Source organism: Eleutherodactylus coqui, chromosome 4, assembly GCF_035609145.1.
Source record: "Eleutherodactylus coqui strain aEleCoq1 chromosome 4, aEleCoq1.hap1, whole genome shotgun sequence".
Taxonomy (NCBI): domain Eukaryota; kingdom Metazoa; phylum Chordata; class Amphibia; order Anura; family Eleutherodactylidae; genus Eleutherodactylus; species Eleutherodactylus coqui.
Genome location: NC_089840.1, coordinates 103,468,902 through 103,493,270, shown reverse-complemented (window position 1 = coordinate 103,493,270; position 24,369 = coordinate 103,468,902). Strand labels below are relative to the sequence as shown.

Here is a 24,369-nt window from a genome sequence, read left to right as displayed (position 1 = left end):
TCAAAAAAAGACAGAGACCAAATTCCGCAGCATTTCTGCATCCAAAAAACAGTCAAAATATGTACCATTGATGTGGATTTTGACTGGAAATCAGCCACATATCCGCAGCTGAATTCATACTATGTGGCGCCCCCCTCATTTTCTCCATAGGCTTCCTGCTGTCAGCACTCCCTGGCTTCCGGTTCCCAGCAGCCTGTAGTGGCCTCACCTAACCAGCATCACCTGACCAGGTCTCTGGAAACCGGAAGCCGGGGAGCACTGACAGCGGGAAGCCTACGGAGGAAGTGGGGGGGGGGAGCGCTGCATAGTATGAATTCAGCTGCGGATATGCGGCTGATTGCCAGTCAAAATCCACACCAATGGTACGTACTTTGATTGTTTTTGGATGCAGAATTTGCTGCAGAAATTTCCACTGCGGATATTCCCTAAATCAGTTTGATGTACACTGCCATGTGCAGAGTAGCCTCTGTAGTAATAGTGTCCCCTATATCAGCCCCAGCAACAATAGTGCCCCCCACAGTACCCCAGTAGTAATAGAGACCACCCACAGCAGCCCCAGCAATAATAGTGACCACTCACAGTAGCCCCAGCAATAATAGTGACCCCCCACAGTAGCCCTAGCAATAATAGTGACCCCCCACAATAGCTGCAGCAATAACAGTGACCCACCATAGTAGCCCTAGCAATAAAAGTGACCCCCCCCCCCCCACACATGGCCCTAGCAATAATAGTGACCCCCAACAGTAGCTCCAGCAATAACAGTGATCCCTCACAGTAGCTCTGGAAATAATAGTGACCCCCTCATAGAAGCCCCAGTAATAATAGTGACCCCCCTCATAGAACCTCCAGCAATAATAGTGACCCCCCATAGAAGCTCCAGCAATAATAGTGACCCCCCCACAGAAGCCCCAGCAATAATAGTGACCCCCCACAGAAGTCCCATAGTATTAGTGCTCCCCTAAGACCCACATACGTACCTCTTCCTGGACTTCACAGTGCCACTGCTCCTCTCAGCGCTGCTGACGGCGTCAGTGTGTGCCCCCACTGCAGTGCCTCCTCCCTTTTCATCTCTTGTGGAACCAAACAGTAGAGATAATAGGAGGAGCCGATGAAGATCCTGGAGGCACACACTGCCGTCAGTGTGTGCATCTGGTTGCGGAACTACAGAGTGGTTACCAGCTGGAGAACTGCGGCACCAACGCTGGTAATCTCTATAATGGTGAGGCGACGTCCCAAGAGTGGGACAAATGGCTCTCCTGCTGGGGTCCCGGCGGAAAGCGGGAAACAGGGTCCCAAAGCGATACTGTCTCGCCTAAATCGGGACATCTGGTCACCTTACACTATCACTATGGTAGTATTATTCCATTACTATGTAGTAATACGGTATGTATGTAATCATGGCGTATCAGTATTATTTGACCCTAATATAGTGTTATTATTAGTAATGTTGGTCTTGGTAAAGTTTAGTAATATTATGAAGGCAATATGAATGGTGATAACATTTGCACTTTGTACATGCATTATTATACTACACAATATCATTTTGGGGTCTGGGGTAACATAATAGTGCTTAGCTGCTTGTTACACTATTCTTAAGCCTGCAAGGGTAAGGACACACTTAACAGCCTAGTTTTTCTTTATTTTAACTGTGACTAGGCAGGAAAGTGTGTTCTTGCCTAAACTTTTACATAACTTTTACACAGGACTCAAGGAGGAGGGGCCTCATTCAAAATGTTTGCTGTGGAGCCTCTTCTAATTACACTCCTATAGATAGAAATACTCCTCTAATCAATTTCAGCTTTTAATTCTTCTGTGCTTCAGGGCTCTTTCACAAGGGCGATGCGATTTTCGGCCACATGTTTCGCAGCTGCATTGCAGCCAAAAACCGCATGAACAAGAGGCTCCATCTCTCGTTTTGTTGCCCGGGGCTGCGGCGCATATCCGCGGCAGCCTAGAATACTGTCGGGCAGGGGGAGAGAGTTTAGCTCTGCTAAACTCCCTCCCCCTTCCCTGCCCCTCTATGCCCCTTTCCGTCTGCCGACAAAGGGAGGGGGCGGGATGGGGCAGGTGCTAGTGTGTTAAACTCCCGCCACCTCTCTGCCCCTTGCCGTCTGCCAGCCAAGGGAAGGGGTAAGACAGGGAGCGAGCTAGTGTGCTAATCTCCCACCTCACCCCACCCCCTTCCTTTGCAGGCAGACAGCAAGTGGCACAGAGGGAAAGGGAGTTTAGCAGAGCCGCTGTTGAACTCCCTCCCACTTCCCTTTTCCGGAAGCTCTCATAGGCTCCCATAGCAGGGACAGGCTGGCGGATTCCGGTCAAAACACTCATGTGAAGGATACATTTCATTTTATGAGAACACGGCATAGTACTATACATATTATATATACATGTTATACATGTTTACATTTCTCTGTAATATTCCACTAAACTTTTGTTGCATCCTGAATGTTTTATCTATAATAATACTTAACTTCTCAACTAAAGTGCTTTTCATTCTTTTGACTCTAAGTTTCCGAGCTTCTTTTGATCTACTTGTAATACCCTTCTACAAAGTAGATATTGTAGGGAAAACTAGCATCTAGTCATGAAGGAATAATCTCCAAAGACACTTAATGTATCCGCTTGTTCCCTTTTCTTTTACACCAAGTGGGAAGATCATGTAATCTGGCCCTGTGATCTTTTTTTCAGAATACAAGACATTTTCATTGCTCTTTTCCCCCTAAACTACGATAGCGCTGAACTATAAATAGGATGGATTTAAGAAGAACAATAGCCTCTCACATGCACACTAAAATGCATTGATTTATTCCAAGCTGCCTACCAAGTGGTACAGTATTTGGAAGCTTGCTCCTTGTAAGAAAGCTGTCTTTCGCTTAAAGCTCCATCTGAGATCGAAAGGAAGGCAATCAAGAGTGAAGTCAGAAGAAATTAAAATGGAGACAGTACTCTGCTTCGTTGAACTTGCAGGCCTTTTCCTGTCCCTCACCGGTTACATATGCTGCCTGGTGGCCCTATTCATTCCTCACTGGTTGACTTTGTCTTCGGGCCTTCTAGTTAATGAAAATTATGTACTTGGCTTGTGGCAAACATGTGTCGTTCAAGATGTTGGGTTTAGTCTATGTCAAGAATATCAGACTCCACTCCATCTACCGGTTCAAGTCCAAATGGGTCGGGTCCTTGTGTGCCTCTCTGTCTTGATTGGGGCTTTAGGATTTATGGCCTCCACGCCTGCATTGACCTGCGTGAAATGCCTTGACAGTACAGAACGAAATGTGAGAAAGATGTTGAACGTACTCGGAGGACTTCTTTTTTCAGTGGCAGGTGTTCTGACTTTCTTCTCTGTGTCCTACTTTGCTTACGACACACTGATCAAATTCTGGGACCACAATATCCCTAAAGACGTTCCTCGCTGGGAATTTGGGGATGCAATGTATCTTGGCTGGGTTGGTGGATTCTTTCTATTATCTGGTGGATGTATCCTGATCTTCTCACAATTCCAGGTCACTCAGGAAGCTGAACGAAAAAGTCCTTAAAGCAGGATTACAGTTTCTCTGTTAGGAATTGCATTTCAGCAGTCATCTGTTTTATAGATCTTTTATGATTCCAGAGCTTTTTCGTTGCTCCCAGTAACTTTAGACTGTAAATAATTGCAGCTTTGTCTATAGTGTGTTATATGAATCATATAAGAGCACATAGAATGGATCTCGTACTTACCGCATGTGTTTCATACTTTACAATAAAAGTACTGGAAACAATAAGAGCTTTTGTGGAAATCCTTCGCTCACATGTTTTCTCAATGATCATGTCTGTAAGCAGGCTGAGGAATTTCCTAGTCTGTAAAAGATACATACAGGCTAAAAAGTACCCTCACGAGCCGCATACCGTCATGTGCAATGTGATTCCTCTTATTCACAATCAATAGATGCTTCGATATATTGTTGCTAAGTCCGTCGTATCATATGTAACATTTTGTACTTTTTCACAGTTAAGTAAAAAATTTATTTTCATATAATTAACCTTTTAATGCATGACACATTTTATATGTTTATTATATGTTCATATCTGCGTCAGGGGTTCCGTTTTCCTCCTCTGTTCGGGAAGCAGGAAAAGGGAATCCCCCTTCGAATGGCTCCGCCCTATGTTGGAACCAAATAGCGCAAAACAGCCCCCATTGACTATAATGGGGTTTTTTTATGTGACAAAATGCTGCTGAACTAAAAAGATGAAATTAGATTAACTCCTTCAGGACCAGTGATTTTTCACTTTTTATTTCTATATTTTCATACCTGCCTTCTAAAAGCTGTAGCTTTTTTTAAAAAAAAATTTCTTCTGACATTGTGATAGGAAGGCTTATATTCTTCAGGATGAGTTGTATTTTTAATGGTACCATTTAATATATCATATAATGCACTGAAAAACTTTTTAAAATTTTTAAACTTTGAAAAATGGGAAAAATATGCAATTGGGCCATTTTTGGGAGGAATTAGGTTTTGCAGCATTCACGTTGCAATAAAAATGATATATGAGCTTTGTTCTCTTATATCAGTATGAGTACAGTGATCCCAAATGGACGTAGTTTTTTAAAAAGTTATTTTATTTTTTTTTAAGAAAAAGTTGCTTTCCGTCACAATATTCTAAGGCTTATAGCTTTTTTGTTTTTTCATCAATTGGGTTGTGTGAAGGCTTGTTTGCAGGGTGAGCTATTTTGAGATACATAAATATTTTTTATCACTTTTTATTCAATTTTTTTGGGAGCCAGTATAACAAAAAACCCTACAACTCTGGAATTACCTTTTTTTTGCAGCTTTCACCTTGTCAGATAAATATTGTGTGACTTTATAATAGTTTGGACTTTTATGAACAATACTAAATATTTATTTTTATGCCAAAAATGTGAAAGGGGTGTTTTGAAGGTTTAATATTTTTTATTTTTTTTTACAGTTGAAAAAACTTTAAGAAACTTCTTTGTACACTTTTATTTAGTCCCCACTTGAGACTTGAACTTGCGATAATTTGATTGATTGTACTGTATACTGCAAAACTTCAGTATTGCAGTATATTGTTATGTTGAACATTGCCCATGAAGACCTGCCTTGGGCTGGACTTAATAGGCATCTATGCATAGTAGTCCTGGGAGCCTGCAGTGGGCCCTGTAATGCCATGCTAGCCCATTAGCACCCGTGATTGCAGACTGTTTAGATGTGTGGTCAGCTTTGACCACGGCATCTAAAGAGTTAACTACAGCAATCAGAGCTAACTGTGGCAGTTACCATTGACTGTCAGCTTTTAGGAACAGCTGATAACTGCAAAGTATAGCCTTCATGATTCAACAACCTATATTTATGTTGTGTGGTTGAGAAGGGGTTAAAAAGGCAAACAGGTCCTTTTTCAGGACAGATCCATTTTTGAGTTTGACTTAATGGTTACTGACATGCTTAAAGGGGTTGTCCCGCGAAAGCAAGTGGGGTTATACACTTCTGTATGGCCATATTAATGCACTTTGTAATATACATCGTGCATTAAATATGAGCCATACAGAAGTTATTCACTTACCTGCTCCGTTGCTAGCGTCCTCGTCTCCATGGTGCCGTCTAATTTCAGCGTCTAATCGCCCGATTAGACGCGCTTGCGCAGTCCGGTCTTCTCCCTGGTGAATGGGGCTGCTCGTGCCGGAGAGCTGGTCCTCGTAGCTCCGCCCCGTCACGTGTGCCGATTCCAGCCAATCAGGAGGCTGGAATTGGCAATGGACCGCACAGAGCCCACGGTGCACCATGGGAGAAGACCCGCGGTGCATCGTGGGTGAAGATCCCAGCGGCCATCTTAGTAAGGTAAGGAAGAAGTCGCCGCAGTGCGGGGATTCGGGTAAGTACTAAACGTTTTGTTTTTTTAACACATGCATTGGGTTTGTCTCGCGCCGAACGGGGGGCCTATTGAATAAAAAAAAAAACAGTTTCGGCGCCGGACAACCCCTTTAATTTCTGCTTTTAAAACCCAGAATGGTCACTTACTGGGCTGCTCACCCTACAATATTGTTAATAGTGGGAGGATTTGACAAAATTGAAACCGCAGAGACCTCCGATTGTTTTAAAAAATCAGCTGTAGAGATCTTCCTCCATGTTCAAACCATCTATTGTGTCATTGTATCATTCTTTGTGAACACTGAACACTTTTGGACTTTGCTAGGAACAATGCACTATTGTAGGTGGTCATAAGAAGGCTGCCAGAGCCATCTGCACACTGTGCTTGTTACATGATGAGGAAGGTGTTTGACTTCTATAACAGACAGAGCAAGTCTTATGGAAAATGCACATGACCTCGGAAGAGATATATTTAGTAAGTGCTTAAAAATGCACACTTTCAGGACCCCATGACTATTCTGCGCTAGACACTAGAATAGATGCTTCCCAATAATACCCATTTAGCCTAATACTACTTAAATACCAATCTATTGCTGGTTGGAGAAAATGCTTGATGTAAAACCAATTCTGCTACCAATCCTAAACAGTCCCACTTTCGTAGAGCTCTTTCACACGGACGTAGGCGTTTTCACGTGTATCCGCCAGCGCCGTAAAAACGTATGAATCTAATGGAATCTAATGTTTGTGCGCCCGTTCAGACAGCACAGCCTTGGTGTATATATGCCACAATGCCGTTGGGTTTGGGGAAACAGCTTAGTTGTCTCCCCCTTCCCTTCCCCTCGCCGGCTCACCTCCTCTCTCCTCCCCTCCAGCTGTTTGCAATAGGAGGAGTGGGGCAGGGGCATAGCTAAGCTTCTTTCTCCTCCTCCCTGCCCCCTTGTCCGCAGCCAGCAATGGGATGGGGTGGGGTGGAGCTTAGCTCCCCCCCGCCCCGCTCCCTCCCATTGCAACAGCCGGGGGGGAGGAGAGAGGAGGAGAGAAGGTGGAGGTCACGATGCTAAGCTCCCTCTCACTTCCCTTCTCTAGCAGCTGTCAGTGGCTCCTATAGGAGGCCATGCAGCGGCCGACGTATTCCAGTCGGAAAGATAGTTCCAGGACTATCTTTCTGGGCCGGTGTAAAAAGTGTCCGGCGCTATATTGGCCTGGCCAGGCGCTTTTATGCTGTGGGAATACAGCCATATGATCTGATGCATTCGAATCCAGAGCCCAAAGGCATCACGGAAGTAAAATATGTGGACTGAAGGAAATTGGACTGGAGAAGATTAAGGGTAGAGGGAGAGGGAGTGATCTTAGTCACAACAATTTAATTCAGTGGCCCCAAATGGCATTAAGGAGGATCTTGTTTTTATGGGTCTTCTCTTGTTGTCTCAAGTTTGATTATTGTGCTTCTATATATTTTCCTCAGTTTTTAAAGGCCTGCAGTCTACATGGGTGTTCTTGAACTATATGCGGCACCTCTTGGATGCTTATTCCTGTGTCTTTTGAAGATGAAATAGTCGTCATCATTCTTTAGGATTCACTCCTTTCACTTCAAATCTATCTGAACCGCGTGGGGATTGTTGAATGAACCCAACTGGGTCATGTAACTCCACTTAGCTCATGTTACCTCTGCTTTTTGGACTTATTAGTGTTGCAAATCTTTTATATATATATATATATATATATACATATATATATATATATATATATATATATATATATATAGGGTCCCTGTTTATCATTAGGTCCCTCTCCTGGTTCTACTATTATTAATACTTTTTTCTTTCTTTTTTACTTCTATCCTGGTACCCCACCCAATTGTAGGCACACTTTGGATATATACACACTCATCATGTGTTCAAGGTGAATTAATGGATGGTAGGATAGGCATGTCTCTATACCTATTTATTTTGAATAATGTAACTGGATGAAGTATTTTAAGCATTGGACTGCTCCTTGCTTATCTTCGGTGGCCGATCCATCTGGATATACCTTTTTGGAGAAAGTAATAGTTGACAATAAATAAAAATGATATATTATGATGTTTTGATGTATCCATATATCACTGTTTGTTCTTCTATCTGATCTACAGCGCCGTTTACTGTATGTGCTGCCACTGCCTTTAACACATACTTTTTGCTTTTCATCATCGCGAGGCAAGATAATTCTAAAAAAAAAGCATCGCTGATGCTGAAAAATTGAACAAAGATGTGATTTTGCTGCAATTTTCTCGCAGGCAAAATCTTGATCGCCCGTGTGAAACTAGCCTTAGTCAGTCATTACAGAGAAACTTGCAGCTAGCAAGCATCACTTTAAGGCTATGTTCACACGGGCCGGGCATACTGCGGAATGTCTGCTGCGGAATTTCCCATGTACAATCCACAGTGTTTTAAAATCCCAGCTAAATGAATGAGTTTAAGTGATTTTTTTGTCAACATAGAGGGGAAAATATCCGCTGCGAAATTATGCTTGCAGAGCGGATTTAATTGTTGCAGAAAGGCAGCGGATCAGCGACTCTTTCTGCACGTTTCTGCAGCAGAATTTAGAGAAAAAACAGCACAAACGGAAGTTAAAATCGTACTGAAAATCCGCACCTCAAGGAAAACCTGCACCATTAGCCGAGAAAAACGCGTATCTGACCAATGCGAACCTAGTATTTTACCTTGTATTTGGTCCGTGTTTTGGGGATTCATATTATGGACATATTCAAACACGCTCATCAGAACCCGGCTGTAGGTATGTTTTCATGCAGGCCCAAACCCAACACTATAGCATTATAAGGCCCCGTCACATGAATGTACGTGTATTTGCGCTCACTTGCACATAGCATTTTTCTGGAATAAACAATGCTTTTTTGCACACGCATAAGATTATTGACTTCTATGGGGTCTCTTGATGCGCAAATGTGCAGGGAAATACATGAGCATATGAATGCGCCTATTGAAATCAGTAGGTTCTAATCTCTGCGTGTGCAAATTTTGCTCGCACATATAAGCCCATGTGAAGCCGCCTAAAGCTGCGGTCAAATACATAGGAAACTATAGTATATTGTATTATCTTTTAAAGGCCACCTGCCGAGGACATTTTCCCCCATAAACCCATGCAATTCATAGGTGGGAGATGGGGTGATGATAAAACCCCTTCCCGCTCCAGGACGTACATTTACATCCTGGAGTGTCGGGGTATGTATGCAGAGAGTTCGCGGGGTGACCTCTCTGCATACAGCGCAGGCGTCAGCTGTTTACTATAGCATTATGTCATACTGCAGGAGCGATCAAAGTATCGCATATTGTAGTCCTCCAGGGGGACTTAAAAGTCAAGTGAAAAAAAGAGCAATAAAGTTTTTTTAATTGAAAAAAAATAATAATAAAAGTTTAAATCACCCTCCTTTTGCCATATCTATAATTAAAAACTCTAAATAATATAATAAAAATACATATTTGGTATTGCCGCGTCCGTAAAAGTCTGATCTATCAAAGTAGCACATTATTTACCCTGCACGGTAAACGTCGTCCGGAAAAAAAAACCAAAAAAACAGAAATGCACTTTTTCAGTCACCCTGTCTCCCAGAAAAAACGCAATAAAAAGCTACCAAAAAGTCGTATGTATTCCAAACTAGTACTATCAGAAACTACAGGACATCCCGCAAAAAATGAGCTATCGCTGAACTACGTCAACGGAAAAATAAAAAAGTTATTGCTCGCACATGATGATTGCAGTAAATAATTGAAAAAAATTAAATGTCTGAAAAAAAAAAAAAGAAAAGCGTAGTACAGTAAAAAAACCTATACAAGTTTTGTATCGTAGCAATCGTACTAACCTAAAAAATAAAGTTATCATGTCGATTTTGTTGCAGTTTGTGCGCCGTAGAAACAAGGCGCACTGAAACATGGCGGAATGTCGTTTTTTTTTCCATTTTACTCCACTTAGAATTTTTTAAAAGTTTTTAGTACATTATATGAAACACTAAATAGCACCATTGAAAAATACAACTCGTCCCGCAAAAAAACAAGCCCTCATACAGCGACGTCGATGGATAAATAAAGGAGTTATCATATTTTTAAGGGGGGAGGAAAAAACGAAAATGGGGAGAAAAAAAGGGGCTGCGTCATGAAGGGGTTAATGATACTTTTAATAACCAAACCATGAAATAGGCTTTTTTGCAATCTAGAAATGAGGTGTGAAGTGTCCAATAGGCAGGTGACATGCTGAGACTGGTCCGGCCTCTCTCCTCCTCTTTTGGCCTAAACTCCGTCCCCTGCATAGTGATTCACATCTCCACTTGTAATTCCATCCCCCATTTACGGCTGAGATTGGTGTTGGGGTGAAAATGTCCTAATAGATATCTTCAGTAGTAAATACCACAAACTCCAAGCGCTAATTGTCAGTAATAAGATGAATGCCCAAACAGATTACTTACTGGTGTTTCCAGGATACAAATTCATGCCGCTCAACAACCCCAGAACAACAGCAAAAGAATGAAGATGAAAACATTCCTTACATACATATCTGCTTTCAATTACTCACGGAACAGTTAGACAAGAAAGTATATTATGCAGTCTTTATTCTTCTGTGTCATTCTCTTTGGAGTTTCCTTGTACCCCATCAGCAGACATGGCCAGAGGCGTAACTTGAAGCTCCTTGGCCCCAATGGAAAACCTGTAACAGGGCCCCTAATATAATGCTTTATTCATAGTACTGGGCTCCCTATATGGAGGAGAAAGGCCTTATGGGCCCCCTAAGGCTCCAGGGCCCGGGTGCAACCACACCCCCTGCATCCCCTATAGTTACCCCAGTGGACATGACCATTTCTATGACCACTTTTGTCCACTGTTCTGTAATCAGAATACAGGCTGCTGTTAGTGGCCTACAATATGCCAATATGTTAACAGGGCGGTAAAATTTAATTTTACATGTTACTGCACTACTCTATTAGGGATCTGTAAGGGAAGGGGGGGCAAACGTTATGCTTCCCCCAAAAGATTGTATGTTTTGTTTTAAGAGACTGCTTTATTGTTGTATAGTTATTGTATCATATACAATATGTTAATATAATGTATATTATGCTGTCGTGGTGGGATGGGGAGCCCTACACTGTCTGTCCACTTCAAGGTCCTGAGTTGCATGGACTGTTGGGGTACGGTACGTGTTAGTGCTGTTTTGTCCTGTTTCGGTACCGAGCAGCAGGAATGAGTGGCTGTTAGTGTTCAGCCAATGGTGGGATGGTGGTATCAACATAAGCCTAGGCCCAGAATGATCCTCACACTAACATAGGTTCTAACACTGAAGTGCTGCGCCACAATGCTGACAGGAGGAACAGAGAGGAGCTGACAAAAAGGAGTGGGTGCCTAGAAAAACAGAGGTGACTCTTTGTAATTGTTAGGTCTTGGCATGTCCATCAGGAGAGTTTTGTCAAACTGAAGGCTACAGTGGCTTGACTATTGTGGAGAATGTTATTAGGCTAGAGCAGAGATGGCGAACCTTTTAAAGACTGAGTGCCCAAGCTCCAACCCAAAACCCACTTATTTATCGCAAAGTGCCCACATGTCAGGGGGCGGGGCTTATTACTGCATATGATTTTACCTCCGTCATTATAAAAAAGGACAGGCCATTTCAAAATAGACAGGGAGGAGCGCTCTGTGTTTTTTTCTAGCCGGAGCCCTGGAGCACCATTGGTGTGGATTTCAACTGGAAATCAGCTGCAAACCCACAGCTGATTACATACTATACAGTGCTCCCCTCACCTCCTGCGAAGGCCTCTCGCTGTCAGCACTCCTGGGCTTCTGCTTCCCAGCAGCACCGCAGGCTTCTGGCCTCACCTGACCAACAGCACCGCACCTGACCAGGCTGAAGTACTTCTTTCCTCCCAGTCACATACAGGACTTCTGGCACATACAAAAACCTTTGGAATTGTGTCACCCCCAGGCATCCTGTCATGTTTAATCCAGCCGAACTTACGAAGGGGCTCAACCCCGAAATGCGTATTGACTTACTACCAGTCACAACATTCTTATATTTGCAGCACAACTTGAAAAATCCCACCAGGAGAGCAAAACATATACATGAGAGTTGCACGCTTTAATTAGGATCCAGACTAGTAGATCCTCAGAGACATTGTATCCAAAGTAAAAAATGAAGAGCAGCAACTAATGGTGCAATATATTTCAGGATGAGTACTGACATCCCCAGCTTCACATGAAGACTCTTTATTATGTCACATAGCCACAGTGTCGCCTGTTCCATGCAGTCTTTATTATTTTTACTTTGTGTATTCACTTGCTACTGAAAAATAAGCCCTACTCCAAAATTAAGCCCTGCCAACAGTTAATTAAAAAAGTAAATTTAAATAGTGTCCAGGCAGCTATACATGTAAAAAAGTTAAACCTTTTTGAACAAAAATTAATATGACACTGTCTTATTTTCGGGGAACGAGGGTAGTTCTCTATTTTGTTAAATAAAAAAGAAGTGCTTTCACTATTACATCTTGGACCTTTAGCTTTAGCACTGCTGCTCCTCGGCTCAGCACTGCTGCTGACGTCAGTGTGTTCACCGGATGCCTCCTCCTTTCACTCCTCCTGTGGAACCAAGGAGGAGAGGTCATGGAAGGAGGTTTCCCTGTTCACACACTGATGTCAGAGTGTGCCCACAGGATCAGCGTTGCTGAGCAAATTACCAGCCAGGGAGCCGCAGCACCCCAGCTGGTATTCACTACCGTAGTGAGCAGCCATCTGTGCATGTGCCAACAGAGAGGTTTCTGTGTGCACCCTCTGGCACGTGTGCCATAGGTTTGTCATCATGGCTATAGAGTGTTCAGGGGCTGTAGGAGACATCAGTTTGGAGGAAAGCCAACATGGGTTACGTCTGGGTCAGAGAGGACTGTGTGGGACATTAACATGAGAGGGAATGGTGACCATGACCAGTGTGTAGTGGGAGGTTGGCTGCACTGAAGCCTGTGATGTGACCTGGATGGTTTAGTCCTGTGATGTAGTAGAATGAATGGGAGTTATAGGAAGGATTGGTTCAAGGAAGGCTCTTGGTGAAGTAGGGCAAAGTGTGAAAGTTATCCTGTTTAACAAACATTGTCTTGAGAGAAGTGTACTGTGCAGGCCCAAATTATCATTGATGCTGCTGGAGCTCCCACTCTAGACCCTACTCTCCTCAACTGGCTTAACGGGGCCCTATGTATATTTTTGCATTTTCTGGTTTTGCCACAATTTGTGTAAAATTGTGACAAACCTGCCGTGATTTGCATAGGATCATTTTGGTTCTTTATCAGTTTTACATAAATTACAGAAAACCACTGTGTTTTTGGCATGATTTAGTGCAACAGCAGCTAAACTGCAAGTAGAAGAAGTGCAGAAACTTTACATGACATAGGTGTGCAAAGGAAGATTGGAAAGTGACAGACGTTTGTGTGAAGTGGTTTAGAGGAAGCCCCATGTAGGGAAAAAAGAGAACAGAAGTCGCTGTCTTGAGCCAGCAGAATGGTGGAAGGACAACTATACTATTGCATCCTCCAAAAATGACGGAAATAGAGCGAAATTATTTCAAATGGAGGCCAAATTTTGCAACTTTGTTCTCCATTACACCAATTAAAGTCGATGGTCCCATTTGAGGCTCTTTCTGAATAGCGTTTTCTTAGACAGAACACCGAGATGGATAAGCACAGGGTACTTCGAAATGCAGACTTAGAGAAGCTTCAGAAGTGGGAAGATGTATTAGTGGAGAGAAAATAAAACTAGTTACCTCTAATGAGCCTCTACTTGTGATCCTTAATTAAGGCTTCTTTCACACGAGCGTATATCGGCCCGCCGTTTCCATGGTCAGCCGGTTTATGCTATTATCCGATGCATTGGATTCCAAAGCATCAAATCACATCGCCGTACCTTCGCGATGTAAAAGCGCCCGGCCGGGCCAATATAGCGCCAGGTGCTTTTACGTCAGGCCCAAAAGATAGTCCTGGAACTATCTTTCGGGCCGGAATACGTCGGCTGCTGCATCGGCTCCTATGGGAGCCAATATTAGCAGCTGGAGAAGGGAGGTGAAAGGTTAGTTTAGCAACGTGACTGCTAAACTCCCTCCCTCTTCTCTCCTCTTTGGCTGCTTGCAATGGGAGGGGGCGGAGCTAGTTGCAGCCCAGTCCCGCCTCATCTCATTGTTGGCTGCGGAGAAGGGATAGGGAGGGGGCGGGTGCTTAACTCTGCCCCCTCCGATTGCAAATAGCCAGAGAGGAGGAGAGAGGGGGTGAGCCGGTGAGGGGGAGGGAAGGGGAGGGGTAATAGCATGGTGGCCTCAGTGTATATGCGCCGGGGCCCATGCCGTCTGAACGGGCGCACAAACATTAGATTTGTGCGGCTATTCACGAGTTTTTACGCCTCAGATGGTAGCGTATATCGACTGACCGTGAAAACAGCGGCCAATATATGCTTGTGTGAAAGAGCCCTTAAGCTGCTTTCACATGGGTCAACCTGACGGGCAACAGGTGCCTAACGGGTCATCACAGTAATCGTTCCTGGGCTTTTTCTGTCGTTACGGCCCACCCGCCTCCGTTCACAGGGAGCCAGTAGTTGTTCATAAGTCAGTGACTGCCTGTGTACACCGGCTTATTCATCGCTTGGTTTTCTGCATGCAGAAACTGAACAAAAAGTGAACGACTTCTCATTCATTGTTCAATCGGTACATGCATTTACAATAAATAATAATTGTTCAGATTCTTACTGTATCATGGGAATCCAAATGACTAAAGGCCCGTGTAGAAGCACGTTAAGACATAATTAACGTGTGGCTGATTAGTAGAGAACATCATGAAAAAAGATCTCTGCATTCTGTAAATTAAAACCTTCCCCACCCAGCCGTTCTCATTTGCCCTGTATGATATTGTGTAACACCTGGAGCTGATACTATCTCTCCCCTGTAAGTGCCGCGTACATAAAGATGTGGATAACTTTAGATTATTTTACAGACTTCTCTATAACTTTAGTTTTGCGCTTTAGTTTGCAGATTTATGTTACGTGGTTGCTGGTGCTTGCTAAATCCCAAGAAATTTTATTCTTTAAATGGTGTAAATTGATGCCTTTATTTTCACAGTTTAATGGTACAGCACAACACATATCAGAGGCGATGTGCTTATATAGTGTAAATTATCAGACTCATCTAAAGGGAATCTGTCAGCTTGAACATGCTGTCCTAACTGCCGGCATGATGTTATAGAGCCGGAGGAGCCGAGCAGACTGATATGTAGTTTTATGGGGTAAGATTCAGTAGAACTTGTACTTTATTCCTTTATATCTCTGCACATTCTTAGCTGAACAGTCCAGTGGGCGGAGCTATCAGTGATTGACAGCTGTGTATGACTGTACATACAGGAGTGTCAATCACTGATAGCTCCGCCCATTGGACTGTTCTGCTCAGAATGTGCAGAGATATAAATGTATAAAATACAAGTTCTACAGAATCTTTCCCCATAAACTATATATCAATCTGCCCAGCTCATCCTGCCCTATAACATGACGCCTCCAGTTTGGGCAGTATGTTCAAGCTGACAGATTCACTTTAGTAGTCATATCACATTTATGTAGCACAGATAAAAAAAAAAAAACTTTGCATAATGAAAGAACCCATGCTGCTTTAGTATGCAGTTTGTATGGTATATTGCAGCAGATGCAGGCCGCAGGAATAGGGGATGCAGAGTGGTAAGACAGCAGTTAGAACTAGCTTTGGTCTTTAAGTCTGCCACATAAGAGCACACTAATTTTTGTTACAGATTTTGCAATGGGACACAGGAGCTTCAAGTTATTCCTCAGTTCCTTATTATTTAACAAAGCTGTAAATCATCATGATATAACCAGGAATGTTTCCTCCTCCAAATTCAGTGAAAATGTAAAAGGGTTTGTCAGAGGGTCAACTCTGTGATGTTTGACCCTTATTACAGCACCCCACTCGAGGATGGCGCAGTGAGGAGTATCTTTACTCCAACAGAAGGCACAAGGCTGCTTGATGTGTTCTGTAGACCACTACAGTGAACACGGATGAACATTTAAGTGTTATCCAAGCAGTTATTCAATTTTTTGTATTTTACAATGAAACAGCATTTCCTCCATTGTACAATTGCAGAATTACTATATCAACAATAGCATGTAATGCTTTACCATAACTGTACATGTCCCTTGCCTGTGTTTGTATTGTAGGGCTTACTTGTAGATACTTACTAATATTACGACATAAAAATACTGTATTAATCACACTAGGGACGTAAGTTGAACGTTCTGGGCACCAGTGCAAAATCTGTAATGCAGCCCTCCACCTACCATGTGCCATTTACTGGAGTCTTTTTAGGTGGCTGGCAAAGCTTTAGGCTGGGTTCACACTGGGCCGATTCCGGGCGGAGATCTCGCGGTTTGGCCGCAGCAAAAAAACGCGAGATTTCCTCCGGGAATCCGCTGCTTCAAAACCCATGGCACTTAGCTGCAAGTTTTGAAGCGGCCTGGCCACACGCTCTTCCACTGCGGCCGGCGCTCCCATAGGCTGGGTTCACACTGGGCGTATTTGCCGCGGAAATTCCGTCCAGAATTTCGCCGTGGCAAATCCACCTGTGGCCGCTAATCCCAGGATTAGCAAGCCATGTGGACGAGATTTCTCAGAAATCTTGTCCACATGGGACGGCGAATCCGCCGCGGCAAAGCTGGCAGAAGCTGGCGCAGTGGAAGAAGAAAAAAATGAACATGCTGCAGCCGGCGAATCTGCGCCACAGCGCCGGCTTCTGCCGGCTTTGCGCGGCCAATTCAGCGCCCCATGTAGACAAGATTTCTCAGAAATCTCGTCCACATGGCTGCCTAATCCTGGGATTTTCCGCGGCAAATCCACCCAGTGCGACTTCTATTGCTGCACCATGTATAGATATGCCTCTGAATCATACAGTCTTATACTACAAATGATAATAAATTAAACAGACTGATTCAATCTGAAAAATGATTAAAGGGGTTTTACCATGACTTAAAGTTGCTTCCCAACCACTCTGTCCTTCCTGGTCGCTGCTGAGCAGGACATGTGACTGCTGCAGCCAATCACTTACCATAGAAGGTCACTGCTGTGGCCAATGATTGGCTGCAGCAGTCACATGTCCTGGTCAGCAGCCACCAGGAAGGACAGAGTGGTTGTGAAGCAATTTTAAGTTGTGGGAAAACCCCTTTAATTAATACAATGTAACCAGAAGGTATAATATAGGTATCACATGTAATGTAAAGAATAGAGATGAGCGAACGCGTTCGTCCGAGCTTGATATTCGTGCGAATATTAGGGTGTTCGGGATGTTCGTTATTCGTAACGAACACCATGCGGTGTTCTGGTTACTTTCACTTCCTTCCCTGAGACGTTAGCGCGCTTTTCTGGCCAATTGAAAGACAGGGAAGGCATTACAACTTCCCCCTGCAACGTTTAAGCCCTATACCACCCCCCTGCTGTGAGTGGCTGGCGAGATCAGGTGTTCGCCTAATATAAAAGTCGGCCCCTCCCGCGGCTCGCCTCAGATGCCTGGTGAGTTAGATGAGGGACAGTGCTGTTTATACCGGAGCTGCTGTAGGGAAAGAATTGGTAGTTAGTGTAGGCTTCAAGACCCCCCAAAGGTCCTTATTAGGGCCACTGATAGCTGTGTGTTGGCTGCTGTTAGCAGTGGCATTTTTTTTTTCTCAAAATCGGCTCTGCAGAGCGTTGCACCTGGCATTAGGGACAGAAGTGCTGCATAGGCAGGGAGAGTGTTAGGAGTGAGTGTAGCCTTCAAGAACCTCAACGGTCCTTTCTAGGGCCATATTTATCCGTGTGCAGTACTGTCCAGGCTGCTGTTAGCTGTGGTGCATTTTTTTTGGGCTTCTCAAAATCGCCTCTGCAGAGCATTCCACCCTCCATTGATACTGCAGGGAAAGAATTGTATAGGCAGGGCCACAACACAGTTATTATTCATAGAATATACGCAGTGCTGCCTTTTGGTGGAAAAACAAGTGGAAACAAATCTATTTGTCCAGCCTCTGTCCGTCCTTACGGGCGGTGGACACGTGTGAGCTGCGTGAAAAACATTGCTAAATCATACGCACCCAGCTACGCTTTACTGCTGGCTTCGCCATTTGCTTTCCTTAATTGGGAAAAAAAATACCTGCTCTGCCAGAGTTATAATAACTCTGCTACCCTCACGTTCTGTGACACATTAGCAGGGACACAGCACAGTTATTAAACTTCTCATGTTCATTGAATATACGCAGTGCTGCCTTTTGGTGGAAAAACAAGTGGAAACAAATCTATTTGTCCAGCCTCTGTCCGTCCTTACGGGCGGTGGACACGTGTGAGCTGCGTGAAAAACATTGCTAAATCATACGCACCCAGCTACGCTTTACTGCTGGCTTCGCCATTTGCTTTCCTTAATTGGGAAAAAAAATACCTGCTCTGCCAGAGTTATAATAACTCTGCTACCCTCACGTTCTGTGACACATTAGCAGGGACACAGCACAGTTATTAAACTTAGATTATTCATTCACTAGAGGCAGTGGGGCCTTTCGTTTTCCAAAAAGGGAAAAAATTATATTTGGCCTGCAGTCTTGCGCCAATTTATTTCCTGCCTGTGAAATCAAATCACTGGTAATACAGCATGCTGAGGGGTAGGGGTAGGCCTAGAGGACGTGGACGCGGCCGAGGACGCGGAGGGCCAAGTCAGGGTGTGGGCACAGGCCGAGCTCCTGATCCCGGTGTGTCGCAGCCGACTGCTGCGCGATTAGGAGAGAGGCACGTTTCTGGCGTCCCCACATTCATCGCCCAATTAATGGGTCCACGCGGGAGACGGTTATTAGAAAATGAGCAGTGTGAGCAGGTCCTGTCCTGGATGGCAGAAAGTGCTTCGAGCAACCTATCGTCAACACGCAGTTCTGCGCCGTCCACTGCTGCAAATCCGAATCCTCTGTCTGCTGCTCCTCCTTCCTCCCAGCCTCCTCACTCCACTACAATGACACCTGCTCAGGAGCGGGAACACTCCCAGGAACTGTTCTCGGGCCCCTGCTTAGATTGGGCAGCAGCGGTTCCTCTCCCACCAGAGGAGTTTATCGTCACTGATGCCCAACCATTCGAAAGTTCCCGGGGTCCGAGGGAAGAGGCTGGGGACTTCCGCCAACTGTCTCAACAACTTTCTGTGGGTGAGGAGGACGATGACGATCAGACACAGTTGTCTTGCAGTGAGGTAGTAGTAAGGGCAGTAAGTCCAAGGGAGCAGCGCACAGAGGATTCGGAGGAAGAGCAGCAGGACGATGAGGTGACTGACCCCACCTGGTGTGCAACGCTTACTCAGGAGGACAGGTCTTCAGAGGGGGAGTCAAGGGCATCAGCAGGGCAGGTTGCAAGAGGCAGTGCGGTGGCCAGGGCCAGGGGTAGAGGCAGGGCCAGACCGAATAATCCACCAAGTGTTTCCCAAAGCGCCCCCTCGCGCCATGCCACCCTGCAGAGGCCGAGGTGCTCTAAGGTCTGGCAGTTTTTCACAGAGACGCCTGACGACCGACGAACAGTGGTGTGCAACCCTTGTTGCGCAAAGCTCAGCCGGGGAGCCAACACCAACAGCCTCACCACCACCACCATGCGCAGACATATGATGGCCAAGCACCCCACAAGGTGGGACGAAGGCCGTTCACCGCCTCCGGTTTGCACCCCTGCCTCTCCCCCTGTGCCCCAACCTGCCACTGAGATGCAACCCCCCTCTCAGGACACAGGCACTACCGCCTCATGGCCTGCACCCACACCCTCATCTCCGCTGTCCTCGGCCCCATCCAGCAGTGTAGTTCAGCGCACCGTTCAGCCGTCGCTTGCGCAAGTGTTCGAGCACAAGCGCAAGTACGCCGCCACGCACCCGCACGCTCAAACGTTAACCGTCCGCATAGCAAAATTCATCAGCCTTGAGATGCTGCCGTATAGGGTTGTGGAAACTGAGTCCTTCAAAAGTATCATGGAGGCGGCGGCCCCGCGCTACTCAGTTCCCAGTCGCCACTACTTTTCCCGATGTGCCGTCCCAGCCCTGCACGACCACGTCTCCCGCAACATTGTGCGCGCCCTCACCAACGCGGTTACTGCCACGGTCCACTTAACTACGGACACGTGGACAAGCACAGGCGGGCAGGGCCACTACATCTCCCTGACTGCACATTGGGTGAATTTAGTGGAGGCTGGGACAGAGTCAGAGCCTGGGACCGCTCACGTCCTACCCACCCCCAGAATTGCGGGCCCCAGCTCGGTGGTGGTATCTGCGGAGGTGTATGCTTCCTCCACTAAAGCACCCTCCTCCTCCTCCTCCTCTGTCTCGCAATCAAGATGTGTTAGCAGCAGCATGTCGCCAGCAGTCGGTGTCGCGCGGTGTGGCAGCACAGCGGTGGGCAAGCGTCAGCAGGCCGTGCTGAAACTACTCAGCTTAGGCGATAAGAGGCACACGGCCCACGAACTGCTGCAGGGTCTGACAGAGCAGACCGACCGCTGGCTTGCGCCGCTGAGCCTCCAACCGGGCATGGTCGTGTGTGACAACGGGCGTAACCTGGTGGCGGCTCTGCAGCTTGGCAGCCTCACGCACGTGCCATGCCTGGCCCACGTCTTTAATTTGGTGGTTCAGCGGTTTCTGAAAAGCTACCCACGCTTGTCAGACCTGCTCGTAAAGGCGCGCCGGCTCTGCGCACATTTCCGCAAGTCCCACACGGACGCTGCCACCCTGCGCACCCTGCAACATCACTTTAAGCTGCCAGTGCACCGACTGCTGTGCGACGTGCCCACACGGTGGAACTCTACGCTCCACATGTTGGCCAGGCTCTATGAACAACGTAGAGCTATAGTCGAATACCAACTCCAACATGGGCGGCGCAGTGGGAGTCAGCCTCCTCAATTCCTTTCAGAAGAGTGGGCCTGGTTGGCAGACATCTGCCATGTCCTTGGTAATTTTGAGGAGTCTACCCAGGTGGTGAGCGGCGATGCTACAATCATTAGCGTCACCATTCCTCTGCTATGCATCTTGAGAAATTCCCTGCAAACCATAAAGGCAGCTGCTTTGCGCTCGGAAACGGGGGCGGGGGAAGACAGTATGCCGCTGGATAGTCAGGGCACCCTCCTGTCTATTTCTCAGCGCGTACAGGAGGAGGAGGAGGAGCATGAGGAGGATGAGGAGGAGGGGGAAGAGACAGCTTGGGCCGCTGCTGACGGTACACCGGCTGATTGCCTGTCATCCTTTCAGCGTGTATGGCCTGAGGAGGAGGAGGAGGAGGAGGAGGAGGATCCTGAAAGTGATCTTCCTAGTGAAGACAGCCATGTGTTGCGTACAGGTACCCTGGCACACATGGCTGACTTCATGTTAGGATGCCTTTCTCGTGACCCTCGCGTTGCACGCATTCTGGCCACTACGGATTACTGGGTGTACACACTGCTCGATCCACGGTATAAGGAGAACCTGCCCACTCTGATTCCCGAAGAGGAAAGGGGTTCGAGAGTGTTGCTATACCACAGGACCCTTGCGGACAAGCTGATGGTAAAATTCCCAGCTGACAGCGCTAGTGGCAGAAGGCGCAGTACCGAGGGCAAGGTAGCAGGGGATGTGCGTAGATCGAGCAGCATGTACATCCCAGGCAGTGCAACAGTCTTTAAGGGCCTGGCCAGCTTTATGGCTCCCCACCAAGACTGTGTCACCGCTCCCCAGTCACGGCTGAGTCGGCGGGAGCACTGTAAAAGGATGGTGAGGGAGTACGTAGCGGATCGCACGGCCATCCTTGGTGACGCCTCTGCCCCCTACAACTACTGGGTGTCGAAGCTGGACATGTGGCCTGAACTAGCGCTGTATGCCCTGGAGGTGCTTGCTTGTCCTGCGGCTAGCGTGTTGTCGGAGAGGGTGTTTAGTGCGGCTGGGGGAATCATCACAGATAAGCGTAGCCGCTTGTCAACCGACAGTGCCGACAGGCTAACACTCATCAAGATGAACAAAGGCTGGATTTCCCCAGACTTCTGTTCTCCACCAGCGGACAGCAGCGATACGTAAGCAATACGTAGGCTGCACCCGCGGATGGAAGCTACGTTCTCTCTCACCATCCAAAACGGGGACATTTCTGCTTCATCAATCTGTGTCTAATATTCCTCCTCCTCCTCCTCCTGCTCCTCCTCCTGAAACCTCACGTAATCACGCTGAACGGGCAATTTTTCTTAGGGCCACAAGGCTCACTCAAATAATTTTTCAGAACAATTTTTATAAGTTTCAATGCGCTTAAAAGCATTGGAACTTTAACTTGAACCAATTTTTCGTTACACTGGGCTGCCTCCAGGCCTAGTTACCACTTAAGCCACATTAACCAAAGCGATTAATGGGTTTCACCTGCCCTCTTGGCTGGCCATGGCCAATTTTTGGGATGTACATTAGTACTGTTGATACAGCAATTTTTGTGGGCCCTCGCCTACAGTGTAATCAAATTAATTTTTAGGCCACCTGCATTACAGCTGACGTTACCTCAGCTGTGTTGGGCAATGCAATGGGATATTTTTATGTACCGCCGGTGGGTTCCAGGGAGCCACCCATGCTGTAGGTGCACACTGAGTTTTTAATACATCTGTACACTTCTAAAGAACCCGTCTGACTGGGGCATGCAGTGTGGGCCGAAGCCCACCTGTATTACGCACGACATTACTACCTCAGCTGTGTTGGGCAATGCAATGGGATATTTCTATGTACCGCCGGTGGCTTCCTGGCACCCACCCAGGCAGTGGGTCCACAGGGAGTTTAACCTACATGTGTCCACTTGTAAAGAACCCCAGTCTGACTGGGGCATGCAGTGTGGGCCGAAGCCCACCTGCATTAAGCACGACATTACTACCTCAGCTGTGTTGGGCAATGCAATGGGATATTTCTATGTACCGCCGGTGGCTTCCTGGCACCCACCCAGGCAGTGGGTCCACAGGGAGTTTAACCTACATGTGTCCACTTGTAAAGAACCCCAGTCTGACTGGGGCATGCAGTGTGGGCCGAAGCCCACCTGCATTAAGCACGACATTACTACCTCAGCTGTGTTGGGCAATGCAATGGGATATTTTTGTGTACCGCCGGTGGGTTCCAGGGAGCCACCCATGCTGTAGGTGCACACTGAGTTTTTAATACATCTGTACACTTCTAAAGAACCCGTCTGACTGGGGCATGCAGTGTGGGCCGAAGCCCACCTGTATTACGCACGACATTACTACCTCAGCTGTGTTGGGCAATGCAATGGGATATTTCTATGTACCGCCGGTGGCTTCCTGGCACCCACCCAGGCAGTGGGTCCACAGGTAGTTTAACCTACATGTGTCCACTTGTAAAGAACCCCAGTCTGACTGGGGCATGCAGTGTGGGCCGAAACCCACCTGCATTAACCCTTTCCAGTCCACTGTGTGACCTGTGAAGACATTAGGGTTTAAGGCTGTACAGCTCCGTTGTTGGTAGACGTCCGTCGGGGTTCTCTTACTGTATATTGCCAGCCTCTCTGCTGTCGGAGCCTATCCTACGTGTCAGCTCATGCAGTACTGGCTTTAGCCAGCATATAGCGCCGTTGTATAACAGCAGAAAAAGAGTAAGCCCCCTAGGAAAACCATATACAAATTGGATTGGAAAGGGTTAAGCACAACATTACTACCTCAGCTGTGTTGGACAATGCAATGGGATATTTCTATGTACCGCCGGTGGCTTCCTGGCACCCACCCATGCTGTAGGTGCACACGGAGTTTTTACTACATCTGTACACTTATAAAGAACCCCAGTCAGACTGGGGCATGCAGTGTGGGCCGAAGCCCACCTGCATTAAGCACGACATTACTACCTCAGCTGTGTTGGGCAATGCAATGGGATATTTCTGTGTACCGCCGGTGGGTTCCAGGGAGCCACCCATGCTGTGGGTCGACAGGGACTTCACAATAGGGAGTTGTACCTGCCTGTGTCTATGAATTAAAAAGCCCGGTCTGACTGGGGCATGCAGACACCTTGACAGAATGAATAGTGTGTGGCACATAGGTTCCCCATTGCTATGCCCACGTGTGCAGCTCCTGATGGCGGTGGCACAGGATTCTATTTCTCATTGCTTCTGTACAGCATTGTGGGCTATCGCTCCGCCACTTTTAAAGAGGGTCGCTGCCTAGCCGTGCCAACCTCTGCAGTGTGTGCCTGCGGTCCCTCGTCATGGCAGACGCAATTCTAAATAGACATGAGCGTGGTGTGGCATGAGGGCAGCTGAAGGCTGCCCAGGGACACTTTGGTGTGCGCTGTGGGGGGGGGGGAGGGGGGGCGGTTGGGCAGCATGTAACCCAGGAGAAGTGTCAGTGGAGTGTCATGCAGGCAGTGATTGTGCTTTGTTGGAGGTAGTGTGGTGCTTAGCAAAGGTATGCCATGCTAATGAGGGCTTTTCAGAAGTAAAAGTTGTTGGGAGGGGGGGGGGCCCACTCTTGCCGCTATTGTGGCTTA

At 46.5% G+C, this 24,369-nt stretch overlaps 1 protein-coding gene across 1 annotated transcript; it reads left to right on the top strand.

The window, feature by feature from the left end:
* The first annotated feature begins 2,912 nt into the window (after nt 1-2,912).
* LOC136624688 (putative claudin-24) lies at nt 2,913-3,621 on the top strand. Its single transcript, XM_066598647.1, has one exon. The coding sequence runs from the start codon at nt 2,934-2,936 to the stop codon at nt 3,531-3,533; it is 600 nt and encodes a 199-aa protein (XP_066454744.1). The 5' UTR covers nt 2,913-2,933; the 3' UTR covers nt 3,534-3,621.
* Nucleotides 3,622-24,369: the final 20,748 nt, after the last annotated feature.